Raw genomic sequence first — 20,101 nt, forward strand, 5'->3', positions numbered from 1 at the left:
GGGAAAGAAATATCAGGATAGGGCAATAAGAAAAGTAAGCACTGTCAAACCCACATAGAAATATAAATTAACAGCATTCAGAAAGATTTAGGAAAGGCTTCTTTTTAAGAAACTATTGCACTAAAAGAAGAACACTGTGAGGATTTGTTTTTTAAATTCTTGATATTTAGCTTTTTTATATAGATAAGCATTCTTTACTAGAAATATTTTGTAAGAGTGATAACTCTGTTTACCTACAGACATGATATAAATCCAACTTCAAACCTTAGTGTCCTGTCTTGAGCTTTTTAAAAAAAAAAAAAAAAGGACTTCCAGTTTTGAGTCCAGCATGTAAGAAGCTTGGAAGCTACCACTCCATTCTAACAAGTTAAAAAGCTGAACAGACTAAAAAATCAGCATTGGAGGGAGCAACAGGAGAATACAGAGATTAACAATTTACCAGAGCAGAGACTTATAGTGGGAAACTCCCCATGGGAACCCCAGGGTAGAAAAAACGGAATGGTGACTGATGAATTGCTGGTTGTGCAAAGTGGAGTAATCTGAAAGTTAAAAAACTCTAGGGGAACCCAGTCATTGGAGAGGCCCCCAATTATTTGAGATTTACCTCCAGAACCTTGACCAGATTCCTATAATAAATATTGGAGAGAAATCCCCTGGTGCTTCCAAGGGAGGGGAAAAAAATTTTTGAAATATGCCAGAGCACTCTGTCCTTCTTAACAAGGCCTGCCCTCAGGGGAAACTAGTTAACCAGAGCCTAGCCTGCTGGGTTATTACCAGAGCCTAACTGACCTGGGGGAAATACCCAACTCCAGCCCACTCTAGACATTCTGTTCCACCTAAAAGGGCAGAAAACTAAGACTTAAGTTTGCAATCCAGAGGCACTTAGTCTCTAAAAGACTAAGACCTAATCATAGGACTATAGAATGCTCCCCCTCCCCCCCACCTCACCACCACATTACTAAAGGCTTGTTTACAGCAGCTCCTTTTACCCAGTACATCATGCCTGGCTATCAAGAAAAACTACAAGACATACTAAAATGCAAAAAATACAGAAGAGATACCACAAGCACCATACAGAAATGAAGAATGTGTTTAGTGGGCTTGTTAAAAGACTGGACATAGCTGAGGAGCGAATCTCTGAGCTTGAGAATACCTCAATAGAAACCTCCAAAACTGAAAATCTAAGAACAAAGACTAGAAAGAAACAGAACAGAATATACAAGGACTGTGAGACAACTACAAAAGTTGCAACATGTGTGTAATGGGAAACCAGAAAGAGAGAAAAGAAAGGAACAGAATAAATATTTGAAACAATGACTAAGAATTTCTCCAAATTAATGTTGGACACCAAACCACAGATCCCAGAAGCTCAGAGGACAAATGCCCTCCCCGACAAAAAACAACAGAAACAACAACAACAACAAAAAACTATAGATAGGCATATCACTTTTAAGCTGCAGAAAATCAAAGATGAAGAAAAAATCCAGAAAGAAGCCAGAGGAAAAGACACCTTACCTATAGAGGATCAAAGATAAGAAGTACATTAGGCTTCTCAGAAACCACACAAACAAGAAAAGAGTGGAGTAAAATATTCACAGTGTTGAGAGAAAAAAACCATTAGCCTAGAATTCTGTACCCTGTGAAATCCTTCAAAAGTGAAGGAGAAAAATTTCTTAGACAAAAATTGAGGGAATTTTTTGCCAGTACTTCTTTGTTGCAAGATATGTTAAAAAGAAATTCTTTAGACAGAAGGAAAAAGATATAGGTCAGATATTTGGACCTATATAAAGGAAGGAAGAACATTGGAAAAGGAATAAGTGAAGGTAAAATTAAAACTTTCATTTGTCTTATTCTTAATTGATCTAACAGATTACATTTTCTTCAAAATAATAATAGCAACATTATATTTGACTATGTATGCTGATATGTGTGTATAAATGTTATGACAGCAATGATACAAGGGATGAGAGGGAGGAATTTGGATTATTTAGTTATTATAAGGTATTCACATTACCTGTGAAGTGGTATAGTGTTATTTGAAAGTAGACTTGGATTTGTTGTTAATGTATATTGCAAACTCTAGGGCAACCACTAAAAAAAATAAAAAGTTATAACTGATATGCCAAGAAAAGAGAGAAAATGAAATCAAATAAAATGCTCAATTAAAACCACAAAAGGTAGAAAAAGAATGGAAGACAAAAAGAGAAACAAAGAACAAGGACAACAGAACAAGAAAACAGTAAAAATATGGTAGCTATTAATCCAGCTAAATCAATAATCACTTTGAAGGTCGGTGGTCTAAATGCACCAATTAAAAGACAGAAATTTCAGAGTGGATTAAAAAGTAAAAGATCCATAAACTCACTTCTTGCTTACAAGAAACTCACTTTGAATATAAAGAGACATATAGATTAAAATTATGTGAATGAAGAAAGATATAACACTAATCAAAAGAAAGCAGGAGTAGCTACATTAATTTCAGACACAGAAGATTTGAGAATAATGAAAATTATCAAATATAAAGAGGGGAATTATACCTAAAGCACAAGCAGCAAAATAAAAGATAAGTGGGACTACATCAAACTAAAAAGCTTCTACACAGCAAAAGAAACCATCAACAAAATGAGAAAACAACCAATGGAATGGGACAAGTATTTGCAAACTGTATATCTGATAAGGGGTTAATATTCAAAATATATAAAGAACACAGACAACTCAATGGCAGAAAAAATAAAATAAGAAATGGCAAAGGACCTGAACAGACATTTTTCCTGAAGAAGTTCTATAAATGGCCAACATGTACATGAAAAGATACTCAACATCACTCCTCATTAGGGAAATGCCAGTTAAACAATGAAGTATCCCCCCAAGCCTATTAGAATGGCCATCATCAAAAAGACAAGGTAACAAATGCCAGCTTGGATGTAGAGAAAAGGGAATCTTTGGTACTGTTGGTGGGATTGTAAATTGTTACAGCCACTGTGGAAAACAATATGGAGGGTCCTCAAAAAATTAAAAATAGAACTACCGTATAATCCAGCAATTCCACTTCTGAGAATATATCCAAAGGAAATGAAAACACTAACTCAAAAAGGTATCTGCACCACCGTGTTCCTAGCAGCGTTATTTTCAGTAGCAAAGACATGGAAACAACCTAAGTGTCCATGGATGGGCGAATGGATAAAAGAATTTGTAGTGTATATATATATATGTATATACATGCATACAAACATGCATACAATGGAATATTATTCAGCCATTAAAAAACAAGGAAATCCTATCATTTGCAACAACATGGGTGGACCTTGAAGGCATTATGCTAAGCAAAATAAGACAGAGAAAGACAAATACTATATGATCTCACTGATATGTGGAATTAAACAAACACCCAACTCAGAAAAAGGAATCAGGTTTGTGGTTATATGGATTGGGAGGAGGGGGTTGGTTAGAGGAAGGTGGTCAAAAGATACAAACTTCCAGTTATAAGATAAATAAGCACCAGGGATGGAACCTACAACATGATGACTATAGTAACACTGCTGTATGCATTATAGGAAAGTTGTTAAGAGAGTAGATCCTAAGAATTTTCATCACAAGGAGAAAAAAAAATTTTTTTTATTGTATCAATATGAGAGGATGGATGTTAACTAAACTTATCATGGTAATCATTTCACAATACATGTAAATCACACCATCATGCTGTACACCTTAAACTTATACAGGGATGTATGTCAGTTATTTCTCAATAAAACTGGAAAAATAATTTTTTAAAAGAGGGGAATTACATAATAAAGAGGTCAACTCTGCAAGAAGATATAATGATCCTATATGCAAGTGTATGCGCTTAGAAACAGACTTAAAGAAAGGGAAGCAAGAACAGCTGATCAGGAGCCTGCCCCTTTTCTCTTTTTCACCTGCCTCCTCTCTAAGGGGCGGGGCCCCAGGTGGATCCCCACAGCTTGGTGCGTCCTCTTGGCAACGGGAGAACGTGCAGGGAGGGGCCCAGAGGCGGGGCTTGTTGCGCGCTGCCGTTGCGTCTGGGTTGGCCCGCTGGGGCGGGGCGCGCGGAGTGCGGGCCGCCAGCCCATCCTCTCCCATCTTCTAGAAGGCGAGCAGCCTCCGGCCGTCGCCCAGCGGGAGCTTCTGGGCCGCCAATGGAGAGCCAGGAGTTTTCGGGTTCTTCTGGGCTGTCCGATGGGCATGACATGGCAGAAATATCCGCTCGCTCCGAAGCCCTCCAGAAGCCCTTTGTAGTCAGCATATTTGACATGCACAACCAGCCTGGGGAGTCCGAGGGGTTAGCCGAGGAGGCCGGCGAGCAAGACCAGCCAGGCGAGTCCAAGGGGTGTGCAGAGTCCCACCAGATCCCCAAGCCCCACGAGCTCTACCAGCCCTGTGAGCCCCACAGGCCCCCCAAACCCCATGCACCTTACGAGCCTCATCCACCCCGTGAGGCCCTCAAGCCCCATAAGCCCCAGGGGCCCCATGCTCCCCGCGAGCCCCACAAGCCCCACGAAGTCGAGTTGCTTCCCAGAGCTGGTGTGATGATCTCCCCGTCTCTGCTGACCAGATTCCCGCCACGGCTTCTGCCATCTTCCCTGAGAGGTAGGTGTTGGGGGTCCCTTTGGGGGTTCTAATGGGAAGGTTTGCCTGCAAGGAACCTTTTCGGTTTTTCATATAAATTTATTTATTTATTTATTTTTGGCTGCACTGAGTCTTCGCTGCTGCGTGAGCTTTCTCTAGTTGCGGCGAGCAGGGCTGCTCTTCATTGCCGTGCGCGGGCTTCTCACTGTGGTGGCTTCTCTTGTTGTGGAGCACCGGCTCTAAGCACGAGGGCTCAGTAGCTGTGTCACGTGGGGTCTAGAGTGCAGGCTCAGTAGTTGTGACTCACGGGCTTAGTAGCTCCACGGCACGTGGGATCTTCCCTGACCAGGGCTTGAACCCTTGTTCCCTGCATTGGCAGGTGGATTCTTAACCACTCTGCCACCAAGGAAGTCCCTTCCATTTTGTTTTAAAGGAGGATAACACTTGTGTCATTTACCTGCTGTTTTGCAATGCCCTGTCTTTGGACCTCAAGAAGCTCTGATAGGAAATTGAGACTCTGGTGATGAAACAGTCTCTTCACTCTGCTCTCTCTCCACCTGGGGACTTCCTAGCTGTCCTTGATTAGTCACTGTCACTAGCTGTCCTCGATTAATCACTGTCATGAAGCCCTTCTTAAGGCTTCTCTACAGTTGGTCATTGCAGTCCTCTGGGTTGCCACTTTGAACATACGTCTATTATAGCACTTAAGATTTTGGGTTATATCACTATCATTTTCCTCAGCTAAGGCGAGGGATCCTTGAAGGGAGGATAGTTTTCTCAGTGTTTAGCACATGGTGGTGCTCAATAAATGCTATTACATTGTTAAAGATGTAGTAACAAAACACTCATTGAACAAAAATTCAAGCTATATTTACTAAGTGCTTAGTGTATGTTCAGTCATCACCAAGATCACAAGCTAACAGGGCTGATGGGACTTGGGTATAAACATCCAGCTCACTTATGGCCTCTCATTGATGACTCCACCCAGAACAATTCCTTGTCCACATTAGGCTTCCAGTTCCTTGGCTGACCATGTTTCATCTCATTTTCTCCTTGACTTGTCTTTATCAGCCTTGATTCTATGGTCTGTCATGTCAGTTGCTTGCTCACAACATCTTCACCTCCCATTGGCTCTTTGGCTGTTCACCGTACTTCTCCTGGGAAAACCTCAACCCTGGGTAAGCCCACCCATCCATCCTCTGCCTACACCTGAGCAGCTGACTCTTCCTGTACAAAATCACACAATCATACTGACTACTTTTATTTCAATTTCATGACCACAAATCTCAGCTGGTCACTTGGCACTGCCTAGCAAGCCCACTTTATTCACCTAATAAATTAGTTCTTCTAATCTGTGAGATGACTAAATGCCTTCTTTACTCTACTCCAGCCTTCACACCTTTGACCCCAAACAGCGGAAGATTTTGCCTCACACTTGAGAAATTAGAAGCGATGTCATGAACTCCCTTATTTTCTTACCGCTGATCTATTGCCTTACTCTAACCTGCACCCATGGATTCTCCCTTTTCTCATGTTTCAGGGAAGAACTGTGCCTCTTTCTACGAGAGGCAAAAGCCTCCACTTGTGCTTTGGATTCCACTCATGTCTCCTGAAGACCTTTGTTCCTGCAGTTATCCCCTCTCTCTCCTAACAGCATCAGTCTCTCTCTAATGAATCAGACCGATGAGCATACACATATACTCTAGAATCTTCTATCTTTTTTTTTTTTTAACATCTTTACTGGAGTATAATTGCTTTACAATGGTGTGTTAGTTTCTGCTTTATAACAAAGTGAATCAGTTATACATGTACATATATCCCCATATCTCTTCCCTCTTGCGTCTCCCTCCCTCCCACCCTCCCTAACCCACCCCTCTAGGTGGTCACAAAACACCGAGCTGATCTCCCTGTGCTCTGTGGCTACTTCCCACTAGCTATCTGTTTTATGTTTGGTAGTGTATATATGTCCATGGCACTCTTTCACTTTGTCCCAGCTTACCCTTCCCCCTCCCCGTATCCTCAAGTCCATTCTCTAGTAGGTCTGCGTCTTTATTCCTGTCTTGCCCCTAGGTTCTTCATGACCATTTTGTTGTTGTTGTTTTTTAGATTCCATATATATGTGTTAGCATACAGTATTTTTTTTTTTCTGACTTACTTCACTCTGTATGACAGACTCTAGGTCCATCCACCTTGCTACAAATAACTCAATTTTGTTTCTTTTTATGGCTGAGTAATATTCCATTGTGTATATATGTGCCACATCTTCTTTATCCATTCATCTGTCGATGGACACTTAGGTTGCTTCCATGTCCTGGCTATTGAAAATAGAGCTGCAGTGAACATTGTGGTACATGACTCTTTTTGGACTATGGTTTTCTCAGGGTATATGCGCAGTAGTGGAATAGCTGGGTCGTATGGTAGTTCTAGTTTTAGTTTTTTAAGGAACCTCCATACTGTTCTCCATAGTGGCTGTATCAATTTATATTCCCACCAACAGTGCAAGAGGGTTCCCTTTTCTCCACACCCTCTCCAGCATGTATTGTTTCTAGATTTGTTGATGATGGCCATTCTGACTGGTGTGAGATGATATCTCATTGTAGTTTTGATTTGCATTTCTCTAATGATTAATGATGTTGAGCAGAATCTTCTATCTTGAAATAATCCTTAACCCCACGTCTTCTTCAGACCCTTCCTTCTCGCACCATCAGCCCCATTTTTCTGCAAGTCACTGCAGAGCTTGTCAAAAGAGTTATCTGTACTCACTGACTCCTTTTTCTTACTTGCCATTCTCTTCTCTACCCACCTAGTTAGGCGTCTTTCTCCTCCACTCCACTGAAACTGCTCTAGTTTACTGTCTTTCTCCCACCGCCAACCCTTTTGACACCTTTTTGTGTGGATATTTCAGTATAGGTGATCCATTTGCCTTCTTAGTTCTTTGACCTCTTCACTTTGAATGATGGGATCCTTCACTGCATCTTAGACACCCACTGCATTAGCCTTTGATAATGTCAATTGCTGTATCATATCCAAAATGTCTGTTTCAAGCACTCTAATCTCTAAGCACATCTATCTTTCCAGCTCACTTACTCCTCCTTGTACCCTCTCAATTCTTTAGCTTCAAAGGGACCTCTAATCCACTGATGCTATCAACTGTTCATTATATATCACTTACTACCTTATGTCCTTCTGTCTCTCCTTACCTTAGTCCATGGTCTACCAGTGGAATCACTTCCTTGCAAGTATTAGCTCCCTTGTCTCTCTCCCTCTATCATTCTTGCTTAGTTAAATCCAATTCTTGCCTGCACTTGAAAAGATGCAAAAAAAAAAAAAAAAAAAAAGGATGACAAGGGAAAACAAACAACTGTGTTGACTGACCTTTAGATCCATGACCTTGAACTTCAAGTGTGGTTTCATTGCTCTCAGTGATTGTATGGCAATCATACTACATTTCCCTAATCAATTCATTTGCTAACATGGAACCTACCAAACTACCAGGATCTATACATATATACTCTACCTTTTGTCCTGTTAATAATAGACAAGCTATCTTTGTTCTTACCAGAGGCCATTCTCTCAATCTGTATGTTGAATCCTATTCCACCTAACTTTAAGCTCTTTGCCCCTAAAATTAGCCCCTCTCTTTCCCACATCATTTTATTTCCCTCTCCACTGGATCATTCCCATGAGCACATGAACATGCAGCAATAACTCCTATCTTGAAGAAACCAAACCTTCCCTTAACCCCATGTACCCCTCCAGATACCACTCCTATACTCTGCTCCTTTTGAGAGGAAAATTCCTCAAAATAGTTTATGAGTTATTGTCTCCATCCTCTCTTCCCATTCTCTTGAGAACCGACGTAAGCTTTTATCCCCTCTACTTAGCTGAAGTTGCTCTTGTTGAGGTCACAATGACCTCTACCTTGCCAAATTCAATGGCTAATTCTTCATCCTCATCTTACTTGTTTGACACATTCACTCCCTGTTTCTTGGAAGTCTTTCTCTACTTGACTTCTGGGATACCACTTCAATGTCATCCTACCTCACTGAATGCTCCTGACTCAGTTTCCTTTGCTAGATCATCTTTGTTTTCCCATCCTCTAGGTTGAAGTGGGCGATGGCTCAGTTCTCTCAGATTCTTTAGAACTTTCCTTGCTCCCTGGATGATGTCATCAGTTCTGTGGCTTTAATTGTATGCTGATGTCTTCCCAAATTATCTCCAGCCTCCATTTCTTTCTTGAGCTCCAGAGTTTTGTAACCAGTTGTCTCTTTAACAACCCTACTCGAATATCTAGTAGAAATGTAAAATTTAACATATCCATAACTGAACTCTTACTTCTGCCCCCAAACTTGCTCTTCCTCCACTGTTCCCCATTTTAGCAAATGGCACCACAATTCATTCATCCAGGTGCTCAGGTCAGAAACCTTGGAGTCATTCTTGACACCCGTTTTTCCCTTACACTTTGCCGCCAAGCCATTAGCAAACCCTAATTTTGAAATATGTCATGACAATGACCATTCTTTTTTTTATTTTTTGCTGTACTTGGGGCCTCTCACTGTTGTGGCCTCTTCCGTTGCGGAGCACAGGCTCTGGACGCGCAGGCTCAACGGCCATGCCTCACGGGCCCAGCCGCTCTGCAGCATGTGGGCTCTTCCCGGACCGGGGCACGAACCCGAGTCCCCTGCATTGGCAGGCAGATTCCCAACCACTGTGCCACCAGGGAAGCCTGACAGTGACCATTCTTAACATCCAAGCATTCATCACCTTTGTAAGCCACTATCGTCTCTTGCTTGGTCTGCTGCAGTAGCTTCCACTCTTGCCACATTCATGCCTTCCCCACATCATTTCCACCAGTTCGTGGTTCATGTGGCAGTCACAGGGATCCCTTAGAACATAAATTACACACAACGCTCCTGCTCTCAACTCTCCAGAGGGGGTTCTCATCTTGCAGAGTTTGTAGTCTAAAGTCCTAAGTAAGCCTACAAGGCCCACATGATCTGACCTGCCTCTCCAGCCTCATGTCCCACCACTCTCCCCACTGTCTCTGCTCTCCAGCCACGTGGGCCTCCTTGCTCCCACCTTGATCGTTTCACTTGCTTTTTCCTCTGCCAGGACACTCTTCCCTCAAGTATTTGTCACCTCCTTATAAAGGTGTACCAGATCACTCTGCCAAAAATACACTCTTTGGTCTGCTCATGTTTTTAAAGTCCCACACTTTTGTATTCAACTGCCTACTGGACATCTTCATTTGGATGTATCGTAGGCACCTCAAATATAATATGCTTTGAGACAGAAGTCTTGATTTTCCTCCCAATCTTGTTCCTCCTTTGGTCTTCTAACTGAAGACTGATTCCCCCCCCCGCCAAATCTATTTCTCCCTGATTCCTTTTTCTTCACCTTCAAATCCAATGCATCCAATGTAAGTTCTCTTTGTTTTCTTTCCAGACCATTTCCTGAATTCATTCATTTCCTCTGCTACTTGCGGTCATTTACGGCCATCATCCCACTCATCCTGCTTACAGTCATTTCTCACCTGGATTTCTACGTTCTCCTCCTGAGTAGTCTCCCTGCTTCTGCTCTTGTTCCCTTTCAGGTCTTTACTACCTTAGCCAGAGGGGATATTTTAAAAACCAAATTGAATCACATCTTTCCCTTACTATATTATCCTTCCTGTGGTGTCCCATTGCTCTTAGGATAAACCCAAACCTTTTGTAGGGGTCTCTAGAGCTCCACGGGCTCTCTGACCTCACTCCCTACCACTCTCCCTACTGCTCACTCTGCCCCAGTCACACTGGCTTCTTTTCTCTTCCCCTAAAAGGCCAATCTCATACTTGCTCCTGCTTCAGAATCTGCATGGGTGGTTTTCTCTCCCTAGATGTTTATTGTTTTCCTAGGATCATCTCATGGTTAATTTCTGTTCAGATCTCAGCCCATGTTTTTAAAGGGTGGGAAAGCCTACCTTTTAGAGGGCCTTGCCTGTCTGTGCTGCCCCACAGTAGCCCCCCTGAAGTCCCAGTATAGAAAGTTTTCAGACTTTGCTTTAGAAAGGACTACTTTACAGCTTCTATCTTCTGAATTTATCTTCTAGATTTTCCTTGTTAAAAATTCCAGCAAGTCTTTATGTTAATTCAATAAGCAGCGAGTATATTTATATATTTACATAAAATAATGTAAACATTAGGCCATATTTAGTCAGCGTGTCACCATGCCCCTCACTCAAATATTTCTTCATATGAAAGACGTTTACTGAGAATATACTAAGGCACTCTTTTGTGTCCTGTGAGGGTGTTGAGATGACTGAGCCAAGGCAGTTTTGGTTGTGTGCACATTTAAAAAATGTATATTGTAGAGTAAGTTCCATCATTCTAACACCTTACTAATGTGTCGTCACTAGTCATCACTGTCACTGTTAAACTTTATTGAGCACTTACTATGTTCAGGGCATAGGCACTGAGCTGTAGACGAATAAGACGTGGATCCCATCCTTGGACTGTCAGTGTGGTTGGGGAGGCCAAACACATCCTCAACACATCCATGGCATAGAAAGTAAAGTGGACTGGAGTATCCTATAGGACCGTCACTTCATTTTTCTGAGTCAAATGGCAGTGCTGACCTCTTTTATGGCTTCTGTATTGAATCATAATTAGAAATGTCTCTTTCTACTTCTAGGTGATGAAAGAATTCACCATGGGTTTTCTTTTCTTAAACGTTGAAATCTTTGATCCATTTAGAATTTATCCTGGTGTATGGTATGAGTTATAAACCCAACTTTCTTAGTGCCTACTCAGTTGCCAGTGCTATCTTGACACAGATGAAATCAGGTGGAAATGAACATGAAACATATATTTGAAACAAGAGGAAAAGGTCACGAAAGTGCAGACCAAGGGGGTGTGAGAGGAGACACAGCTTAATAGTTAGCTTGGTGATGTGATATTTTTGAGCTCTAGTTTGCATGGAGGTCCCAGTTTTTGTTGTTGTTGAACCAGATGGAAGGGCTTGCCTTCTTCCTGCCTCTGCCTTCTCACCCTCAAGCAAAACCCTTTCCCACATTCTCCTATCTCTTGCCCAAATGACCCTGAGCTAAGGCAGTGGGGAGCTGTGCCTAGCAGAGGATTGAGGAAGAATGAATAGTAGTAATGATTATATAGCTTAATCTGTCGTGTCAGAGAACATCCCAATGTTTGTTTACATGGTCATACCCAGCATAGACCTGGACTGCTTTAAGACCGGTCTTCAAAACCATAGTGCACCTAAAAACAAGCACAAATTTTACTTCAGAAAGCTTTGAGAAATAATGTAGGTCTTACCGAAGTACCTTCAAGGGAATTCTACCATCTAACACAGAGCAAATCCTGCTGAAATGTTCTTGAGGCACATCTCTTCCCAAGTCCCAGTCACCATGACAGCTGTTCCCCACGAATACCTTTCCTCTTTCTCTCAAGCTGCAGCTTGCCTCTCTCTTGCCCGCCTGTGCCCCCTAGTTCTGTCCTGAGAGGTGCTCCCTGCCTTTCCTTTATAGGTCAGTGGTATCCCGTTTGAACCTGAGGCTGAGCAGCTCACACATGGACTCCTTAAGGAGGCAGGGTAGAGGGCAAGTGGAGAGTAGTTATACTTTGATATTTGATCCTTATCGTGTTACAAAACGCTTTACTTCTACATGCAGCGGGAATCCCCGTGTAGGAGTGCCTCAGTCCCCATCAGGAAACAACAGCTTTTTAATCATGCTTCCCCCCAGCAGATGGCAGCCTTCCCCATCACATGGCTTGGAGCACAAGCCAGATCATCCCACTGTTGGCTCCAGTGGCAACAGGAGCAATGTGGTTTGTTTGCTACGGAATAAAATACAAACATCTAAAGGGCATAACACAGCCATAACGTTCTGATTATCTCTTAAAGGGAGATGCTATTCATCATTCTGCTCAGAATCCTTTAGAGGCTCCTTCCTGTTGGCCTTATAGTAAGAGCCAAACTCCTCCAGGGCTCACTGTGATCTGGCCTCACCTGCTCTCCTTTTCCTTGCTCCCTTCCCTCCAGCCACCCTGACTGCTGTCTTGCTGCGCCTTTCACTTAATTTCACCTCAGGGCCTTCACACTTGCTGTTTTTTGGTCTGAAATGCTCTTCCTATCTCATTTCCCTTTCTCCCCTCTCCGATATCTGGCCCTTTCTTGTCTTTCATTTCCACAGGTAGAGTGTCACTTCCTCCGAAGAGGCTTCCCTATCTCCCTAAACTAGGTGCCCCCTTCCTTCCACGCAGTGAACATCATGCTAGTTTATCTTTTTCCGGTACTCACCACCTTCTGAAATTGTTCACCTGCTTATTGTCTGTCTGTCCACCTGAAAGGTGAGCTGCTTGAGGGGAGGACAGGGACTTTATCTTGACCCTTCTCTAGTCCAAAGCTTAGAACATCGAGATGAATTCCTCATAAAAGTCATTCATACGGACGTGGTCTAGATTCACCCAGTCGTTATTCAGCTCACAGCAACTTATGTCCATTGAGTGTCCTACGTATTTAACAGCATCTCATTTTATCTTTAAAACAACCCTTTGAAGTAAGTGCTATTTGTGTCCCCACTTTGCAGATGAGGAAACGGAGGCAGAGAGGAGGTAAGTGACTTGCCAAAGGCCACACACACAGTAAGAGCAGAGATTGGGCCCAGGCAGGCAATCCCACACCCTGCTCCACTTCACCACCACACTTCTACCTGCGCTAGGTGCTATGGGTGACAAGGGAAGTAGATAGGAAGATAGTGAGGGGAAGGAGCTCAGCACAGTGCTTGGCACATTGTAAGTGCTCAATAGATATTATAGTGTTTTGTAAATAGTGGGCCTGTCTATTCTATCTATTCAACTGTGTATATTATGTGCTGTGAGGAATACAAAATAAAGCAGTCTTTCCTCACATGTTTACAAGCTCAGGGACATAAACATAACAAAATATGTAATTAGAGCCCAGATGAGTGATGTGGCCTTCAGTCCAACCATAACCAGACCCTGTACCTCTACATACAATTGTCTCCCATTCTTGTATCACCCTGCAAAGTTTTGTTTTGTTTTGACTGGGAAAATAATTTTATTTTGTTTGGCACAGTGGGCAGGGGTCCAGTCTTAGAACTTCTGGAATTGCATCTTGGTGCCAGCAGCCTTGGTGACCTTCACATTGAAGCATACCGTCTTGCTCAGGGGCCGTCCCGCACCCACTGTGTAAATGTTGCCGATCTGGATGTCCCTGAAGCAGGGGGAAAGGTGCACGGACGTGTTCTTGCGGTGCTTCTCGAAGTGGTTGTACTTTCGGATGTAGTGGAGGTAGTCTCGGCAGATGACAGTGGTCCTCAGCTTGGTCACCAAGCCAGATAGGATCCTCCCTCAGATGGAGAAATTACCAGTAAAAGGGCATTTCCTGTCAATGTAAGTGCCCTCAGTGGCCTCCTTTGGTGTCTTGAAGCCCAGACTGATGTTCTTGTTGTATTGTGGGAGCTTCTCCTTGACTGTTTCTCCAAGCAGGACCCTCTTCTTATTTTGAAAGATGGTCAGTTGCTTTCTGTAGACACGCTCAGTCTGAATGTCCGCCATCTTCCAAGCTGCCTGAAAAAAGGTTCTGCAAAGTATTTTTGTCCTCAATTTACAGATGTGGAATCTGAGACTCAGCATTTGTCTGTGGCCATGTAGTGGTGGGACCAGCATTCAAAGCCCTGTTAGTTTGATCCAAAGCCTGTGAAATACTGCAGTGGCCATACAGGAGAAAAGAATGGAGAATGGAGAAAAGAAGCACTGCTGTTACTTTCTAGGAAAAAGGAGCTGGGAAATATTTTAGGAACAGGGAGTGATACTGGAGTTGTACTCAGGAAGATCTGCCCCAAGGATGGATTGGATGTTTGAAATCCTGCCCCTGCCCCCAAAGAAATGTGAATGCTTGAACACTGCTGTGCCTGAGTCACGGCTCCACCCACATACTGGGGATTTCAATTTGAGCACATAGTTAGTAGAAGAGGGAACTTGATGCCACTGGAAAGGGTACTAAACGAGCAGGTTAGTTCTGGTTTTGTCATAGCTGCATGTCTGTTTCCTTCCTAGTGAAATGAGAATTCTAGTGCTGAGAATCTGGATTTTAATACAGCTGCTTAATTTGATACAGCAAGATGTTGCCAAGATGAGATTACTATATATTCTTGAATATAAGGAAATTTGGAAAAACTGTAGCCAATTTGAATAGATAAACTTTTAGGAAGAAAGATAGACAAATGTTTATTTAGAAAGGTGTTAATTTAATTATACCTATAAAATTAAAATAACATTAAAATCAATGATATAATTTAGAAATAGTTCTTATTTCTAACGTTACATTTCATGGAAAAGCAGTTTTATTCAACTTTTTCACTTGCATGCTTGACATCACTAGAGTTACCTTTTGAGTAATTTAACACTTTTTCCAGGAAAATCATTTTTATTTCTTAAGTTATTTGAGGTAGAAAATTTAAGAGTTTTATTATAGAAATTTTCAAACACACTCAAAATAGAGAATGTTATAGTGTACCTCCGTATACCCATCACTTAGTTTTAATAATTATTAACATTTTGCTAATCTCATTTCATCTAGGTATTCTCTTACAAACCCTCCCTACCCCCCCCCCACACACACACACATATTTTGGGGCCTCCTGTAGGACAAGTTTGTTTGGTTGGTTTTTTAATTTATTTATTTTTCATACAGCGGATGCTTATTAGTTATCTGTTTTACACATATTAGTGTATATATGTCAGTCCCAGTCTCCCAATTCATTCCCCCCACCCCCTGCTCTCCCCACTTGGTGTCCATGCGTTTGTTCTCTACATCTCTGTCTCTATTTCTGCCTTGCAAACCAGTTCATCTGTACCATTTTTCTAGCTTCCACATATATGCATTAATATACGATATTTGTTTTTCTGACTTACTTCACTCTGTATGACAGTCTCTAGGTCCATCCATGTCTCTACAAATGACCCAATTTTGTGCCTTTTTATGGCTGAGTATTTTTTTTTCTTGAAGGATAAATTTATTAATTTATTGAACAAATACTTATTGTACCAGACATTGTACTTAACAGCACAGTTCCATAAGCTGCCTTGTTAGTCTGATTCTGCCTTTGCTGGGGAACCTGTCATCTGCTTGTGCAATATCACTCATAGGCCTCATCAGACAAGTTGTTTGAAAGAAAATACTAGACACCATTTCATTTTGCCCATAAGTATCTTATATGCCTTCCTCATTGCTAAGGACTTTAAAAAACCCATAATTATCATGCCATTATTTACACTTAAAATTTCCAATTATTCTTTAATACCGTCCAATACCCGCTAAATATTTAAGCTTCCTTAATAGTCTCAAAAGTGTATTTTTACAGTTGGTTAGTTTGAATTAGCCCTCACACAAGGGCCACACATTGTCTCTTCTCTGTTACTCTTTTTTTTTTTTGGCCACACTGAGTGGCATGTGGGATCTTAGTTCCCAGACCATGGATGGAACCTGCACCCCCTGCAGTGGAAGCACAGAGTCTTAACCACTGGACCACCAGGGAAGTCCCTCTGTTACTCTTTAACACCTACCCTAATCCTCTCTCCCTTTTTCAAACACATTTGTTAGAAACTTTGGGTAAAATATACCATATTCTAAATTTAATTTGTTCTTTGTGACGTCTTTAACTTGCTCTTCTAGCTCCCCTTTTTTTTGCAAAGCATATAGATTAAGAGGCTTGCTTAGACTGAAAATAGTTTCAAGCAAGAATTTTTCATAGGTGGTGCCGTGCTTGGGGGCATACGGTGTCAGGCTCTGACGTTTGTGGTGGTTCTAAGATTGATGAGTGAGTTCAGCTGAGGTTGGCTCATCTCCTCCATGGTAAAGTTCCCCATCCACCTTTCACCAGATGGTTTCAGCAACCAGTTTCGTTCTTTGCCTAGATTCCCTTATATCATTAGGGGTAAGATAGGCACCTTTTGAACCTGTGTTTGATGCTATCACTAGAAATTATGTAACAAGCCATCAGAACCCATTCATATAATGTAACAGAACTTAAAAAAAAATTCATTCTGTAGCTGTACTTTTATCTGCACAATATAACTACCTCATTCTTTGTGTTTTATGTTTCTATTTTGCTTTTTAAAATGATGCTTAATTATTTAGAGCAACATCCAACGCTTAGGATTACAAAAGCATATCCCCAAGAATAATTATTAAATCTGTTTTGAATTTCTTTACCTCGTCCCTCTTTTTAAATACTGATTTAAATTTAAATTGTAGGGAGAGCTCTATAATTATTTTAGCATTAACTGAAGTTGTTTCAGGCTGATATGTTTTCGTTTCTCGTTTCTTCGTTGGGAAAATAAAGTAATTGAGAAAGTGTCTCATGAGTTTTTATAAGAACTTGCATGCAAGGTAACCTCGTTTCTGAGGAATAATTTTTGGGCGTAAAATCTTTCCTTATACTCAGTTATTTATGGTGCTCTACTGAAAACTTCTTATTTTTTAAAATTTATCATGGTTTCATGAAACGCATATATCAAGAGTAAAGTTTAAAGAAGGAAGAAAACTAAGAAAATAGGATTCTCTTCACCTTTTCATTCTCAAGTCCTATAATTTATTTTATGTGTGTGTAACACCGTTGAGACCTCACAAGAGAAGTTTCTTTCAGATTTCAATATTAGGAAAAGTTGATGTTTTTTGCTTTCAATGGTAGAATTAGAATGTTCAGATATAACTTTACAAGGCTTTAATTATACATTCTTCCTTTTGTTTCATTTTATTTTCCTTTCTCTTCTCCCTCCACTATTCTTCTATCTCTCCTTGAATTTTTCATCTTAAAACAGATAATATCCTATTGTAGTGTATGCGTTTATGTAAGCAATCTAAAATTCTTTTAGAAATGAGGGGAGGATATAAATACATAAGGAAACCAATGAAAATACATGTGAGTACATGATCACAATTAGGTTCTCATTTCATTAATTTTCATAGGTGGAATCTTTAATAGTAAATTATTGGGTTGGCCAAAAAGTTCGTTCGGGTTTTTCTGTAAGGTGTTGGAGAAAAACCCAAATGGACTTTTTGGTCAACCCAATACTTATACTTTACAATTACTGAAACTTAAAAGTTACTTAAACTTTTTTTTATTTACAGAAATTTAAGCATTTAAAATTAATTAATCTTAATTTTTAAATTTTTAGGATTATAGCTATGATTTATTGTGTATTTACTATGTTTTGGGCACTATGCAGAGTGCTTTACACGTATTATCTTATTTAACTTTCAGACAACAACCTTTTGTGGTACATGACTGTGAGAAAACTAAGGTATGGAGAGCTTTAGTAAACTTGCCCAAGATCAGAGGTTAGAGCCAGGATTTGGTTCTAGGCAGTCTGATTCCAGAGCCAGTGGTCCTATCCATTAAACAATATTATAGTATTCCCTAAAGCTGTTTGCTTCAAAAAGTACCAGTGCTTGTCCCACCCCCTGAGGTTGTGACTTAACTGGGCTGGGACCCAAAATTTTTAAAAGATTTCCAGGTGGTTCTTAATGTGCAGACAAGTTTGGAAACCATTGTAATACTGCTTTGCTTGGGACATAGCTGACACAATGGCCACCTGAGAGCTATTCCTTCCTGCCAGTTGATGAGATAACACAAAAATGTGTTTCTAAATGAAGCATGAAAGCTCTACCTGTGGGAGAAATTATAGCATGAAAGGGCAAAAGGAAATAGCATAATTCATTCGTATTACCCGCATTTGTAGAAGTTATTTTAGGATTGACTCAGCGTTATATTGACTCTGACTTGTGTATATAAAGCTGGAAACCAAGCTTGGTGATGCATCAAAATCCACAAAACAAGTGCTGTATCTTTCATGAGTGACAGCATGACTGTGTACAAGGGCATTTTTGTAGACTACTCTCCCCTATTCCTTAGGTCTGAGTCAGTTTAGCCTTAAAAGGAGAGTAATAGAAAATACCTGAACTCAAAATTTTCATTTACTTTTTTTTTTTTTTTTTTAAGGTCATAGCCTATCTCCTAGTGGGCTGTAAACTCCTTGTAAAGAGAAACCAACCGTATCTTATAAATTTTGTTCTCTCAACTTTGGCACCGGGCTGCACATACTAGAAACCCAATCAATACCTGATTGCTGTGTTTCCTACAGTGCTCCTACATTGATGCACTAAAGTTGTAACTAATAATTCTACCATTCATCTGCTGTCTGCATCTATTATATGCAGGGTGTTTTACATACATGTTACTAATCTTTACACACACCTACCCATTATCCTCCTATCTGAGGAGAGGAAACTGAGTCTCAGAGAAGTTAAGGAATTTGCCCAAGATTGTACAGCTGAGTAAGTAACAAAACTGGGGTTTGAGCCATGTCTGTCTGATGCCAGAGCACACCCACTTTCCTTTACCCCAAACACTCCAGAGGGTGGACTCCCAGACGTGATTAAAAACTCCCAAGGAGAAACTGTCTGGAACAATTGGTCATAATGAGGCCATTATAATAGGCCTTTCGATAATTTGGCCTGTATGATCGCCTATATTTTCCCACAGTAAAAAAAAAACTTCTAAACATAATTTTTTCTTTTTTTAAGATTTAATTTTATTTATTATTGGCTGCGCTGGGTCTTCATTGCTGTGTGCGGGCTTTCTCTAGTTGCGGCAAGTGGGGGCTACTCTTCACTGCTGTGTGCGGGCCGCTCATCGCGGTGGCTTCTCTTGTTGCAGAGCACGGGCTCTAGGCACACAGGCTTCAGTAGTTGTGGCACACGGGCTCAGTAGTTGTGGTTCACGGGCTCTAGAGTGCAGGCTTAGTAGTTGTGGCACACGGGCTTAGTTGCTCCACGGCATGGGGGATCTTCCCGGACCAGGGATCAAACCTGTGTCCACTGTGCCACCAGGGAAGTTGCTCTAAACATGAATTTTAATTTGCCTCCATTTTGTCTGTTTTGAATAGTTCAGGTGTATCCAGCTTTCTACTGTTAAAGATACCACCATTAACACTTTTGTGCATAAATCTTTGCCCACAATTGGAACTATTTCTTTAGGGTACATTTTTAGAAGTAGAATTGGATTAAGGAGTATAAGCATTGCTGACTCGTACTACCAAATTATTTTTCACAAAGTGTACTGATTTAAATATCCACCAGCAGCATGCAAGTACTCATTTCATCTTACCCTTCCAGCATTTTTTTTTTTTTGCTGCTCCTTGTGGCCTGTGGGATCTTAGTTCCCTGACCAGGATTGAACCTGAACCTGTGCCCCCTGCAGTGGAAGCACAAAGTCTTAACCACTGGACCACCAGGAAAGTCCCTGCATTGTTATCCTTTGTAAAAAAATTTTGCTCATTTGATAGTTTTTAAAAATCTCATTTTTTATTTGCATTGTTTTGATCACAAGCAAGTTTGAACTTTTTCTTATGATTATTAGCCCTTTGTGTCTCCATAGATGAATTCCTCTTCTTTGTCCATTTAACTTTTGACACCTTCCTTAGTGTTTTCCTTATTC

The 20,101-nt window shown here is 41.0% G+C and overlaps 1 protein-coding gene and 1 pseudogene across 1 annotated transcript in view; one reads left to right on the forward strand and one right to left on the reverse strand.

The window, feature by feature from the left end:
• Nucleotides 1–4,205: 4,205 nt before the first annotated feature.
• SPMAP2L (sperm microtubule associated protein 2 like) overlaps nucleotides 4,206–20,101 on the forward strand; it is a 64,482-nt gene continuing 48,586 nt past the window's right edge. Inside the window, exon 1 of the mRNA XM_007471279.1 lies at nucleotides 4,206–4,590. Coding sequence (XP_007471341.1) covers nucleotides 4,206–4,590 — 385 coding nt within the window. The remainder of the gene's footprint in view (nucleotides 4,591–20,101) is intronic.
• LOC103077445 (40S ribosomal protein S11 pseudogene) lies at nucleotides 13,692–14,156 on the reverse strand (annotated as a pseudogene).

This window comes from Lipotes vexillifer, unplaced genomic scaffold (assembly GCF_000442215.2).
Source record: "Lipotes vexillifer unplaced genomic scaffold, Lipotes_vexillifer_v1.1 scaffold1191, whole genome shotgun sequence".
In the NCBI taxonomy this organism is placed as follows: Eukaryota; Metazoa; Chordata; class Mammalia; order Artiodactyla; family Lipotidae; genus Lipotes; species Lipotes vexillifer.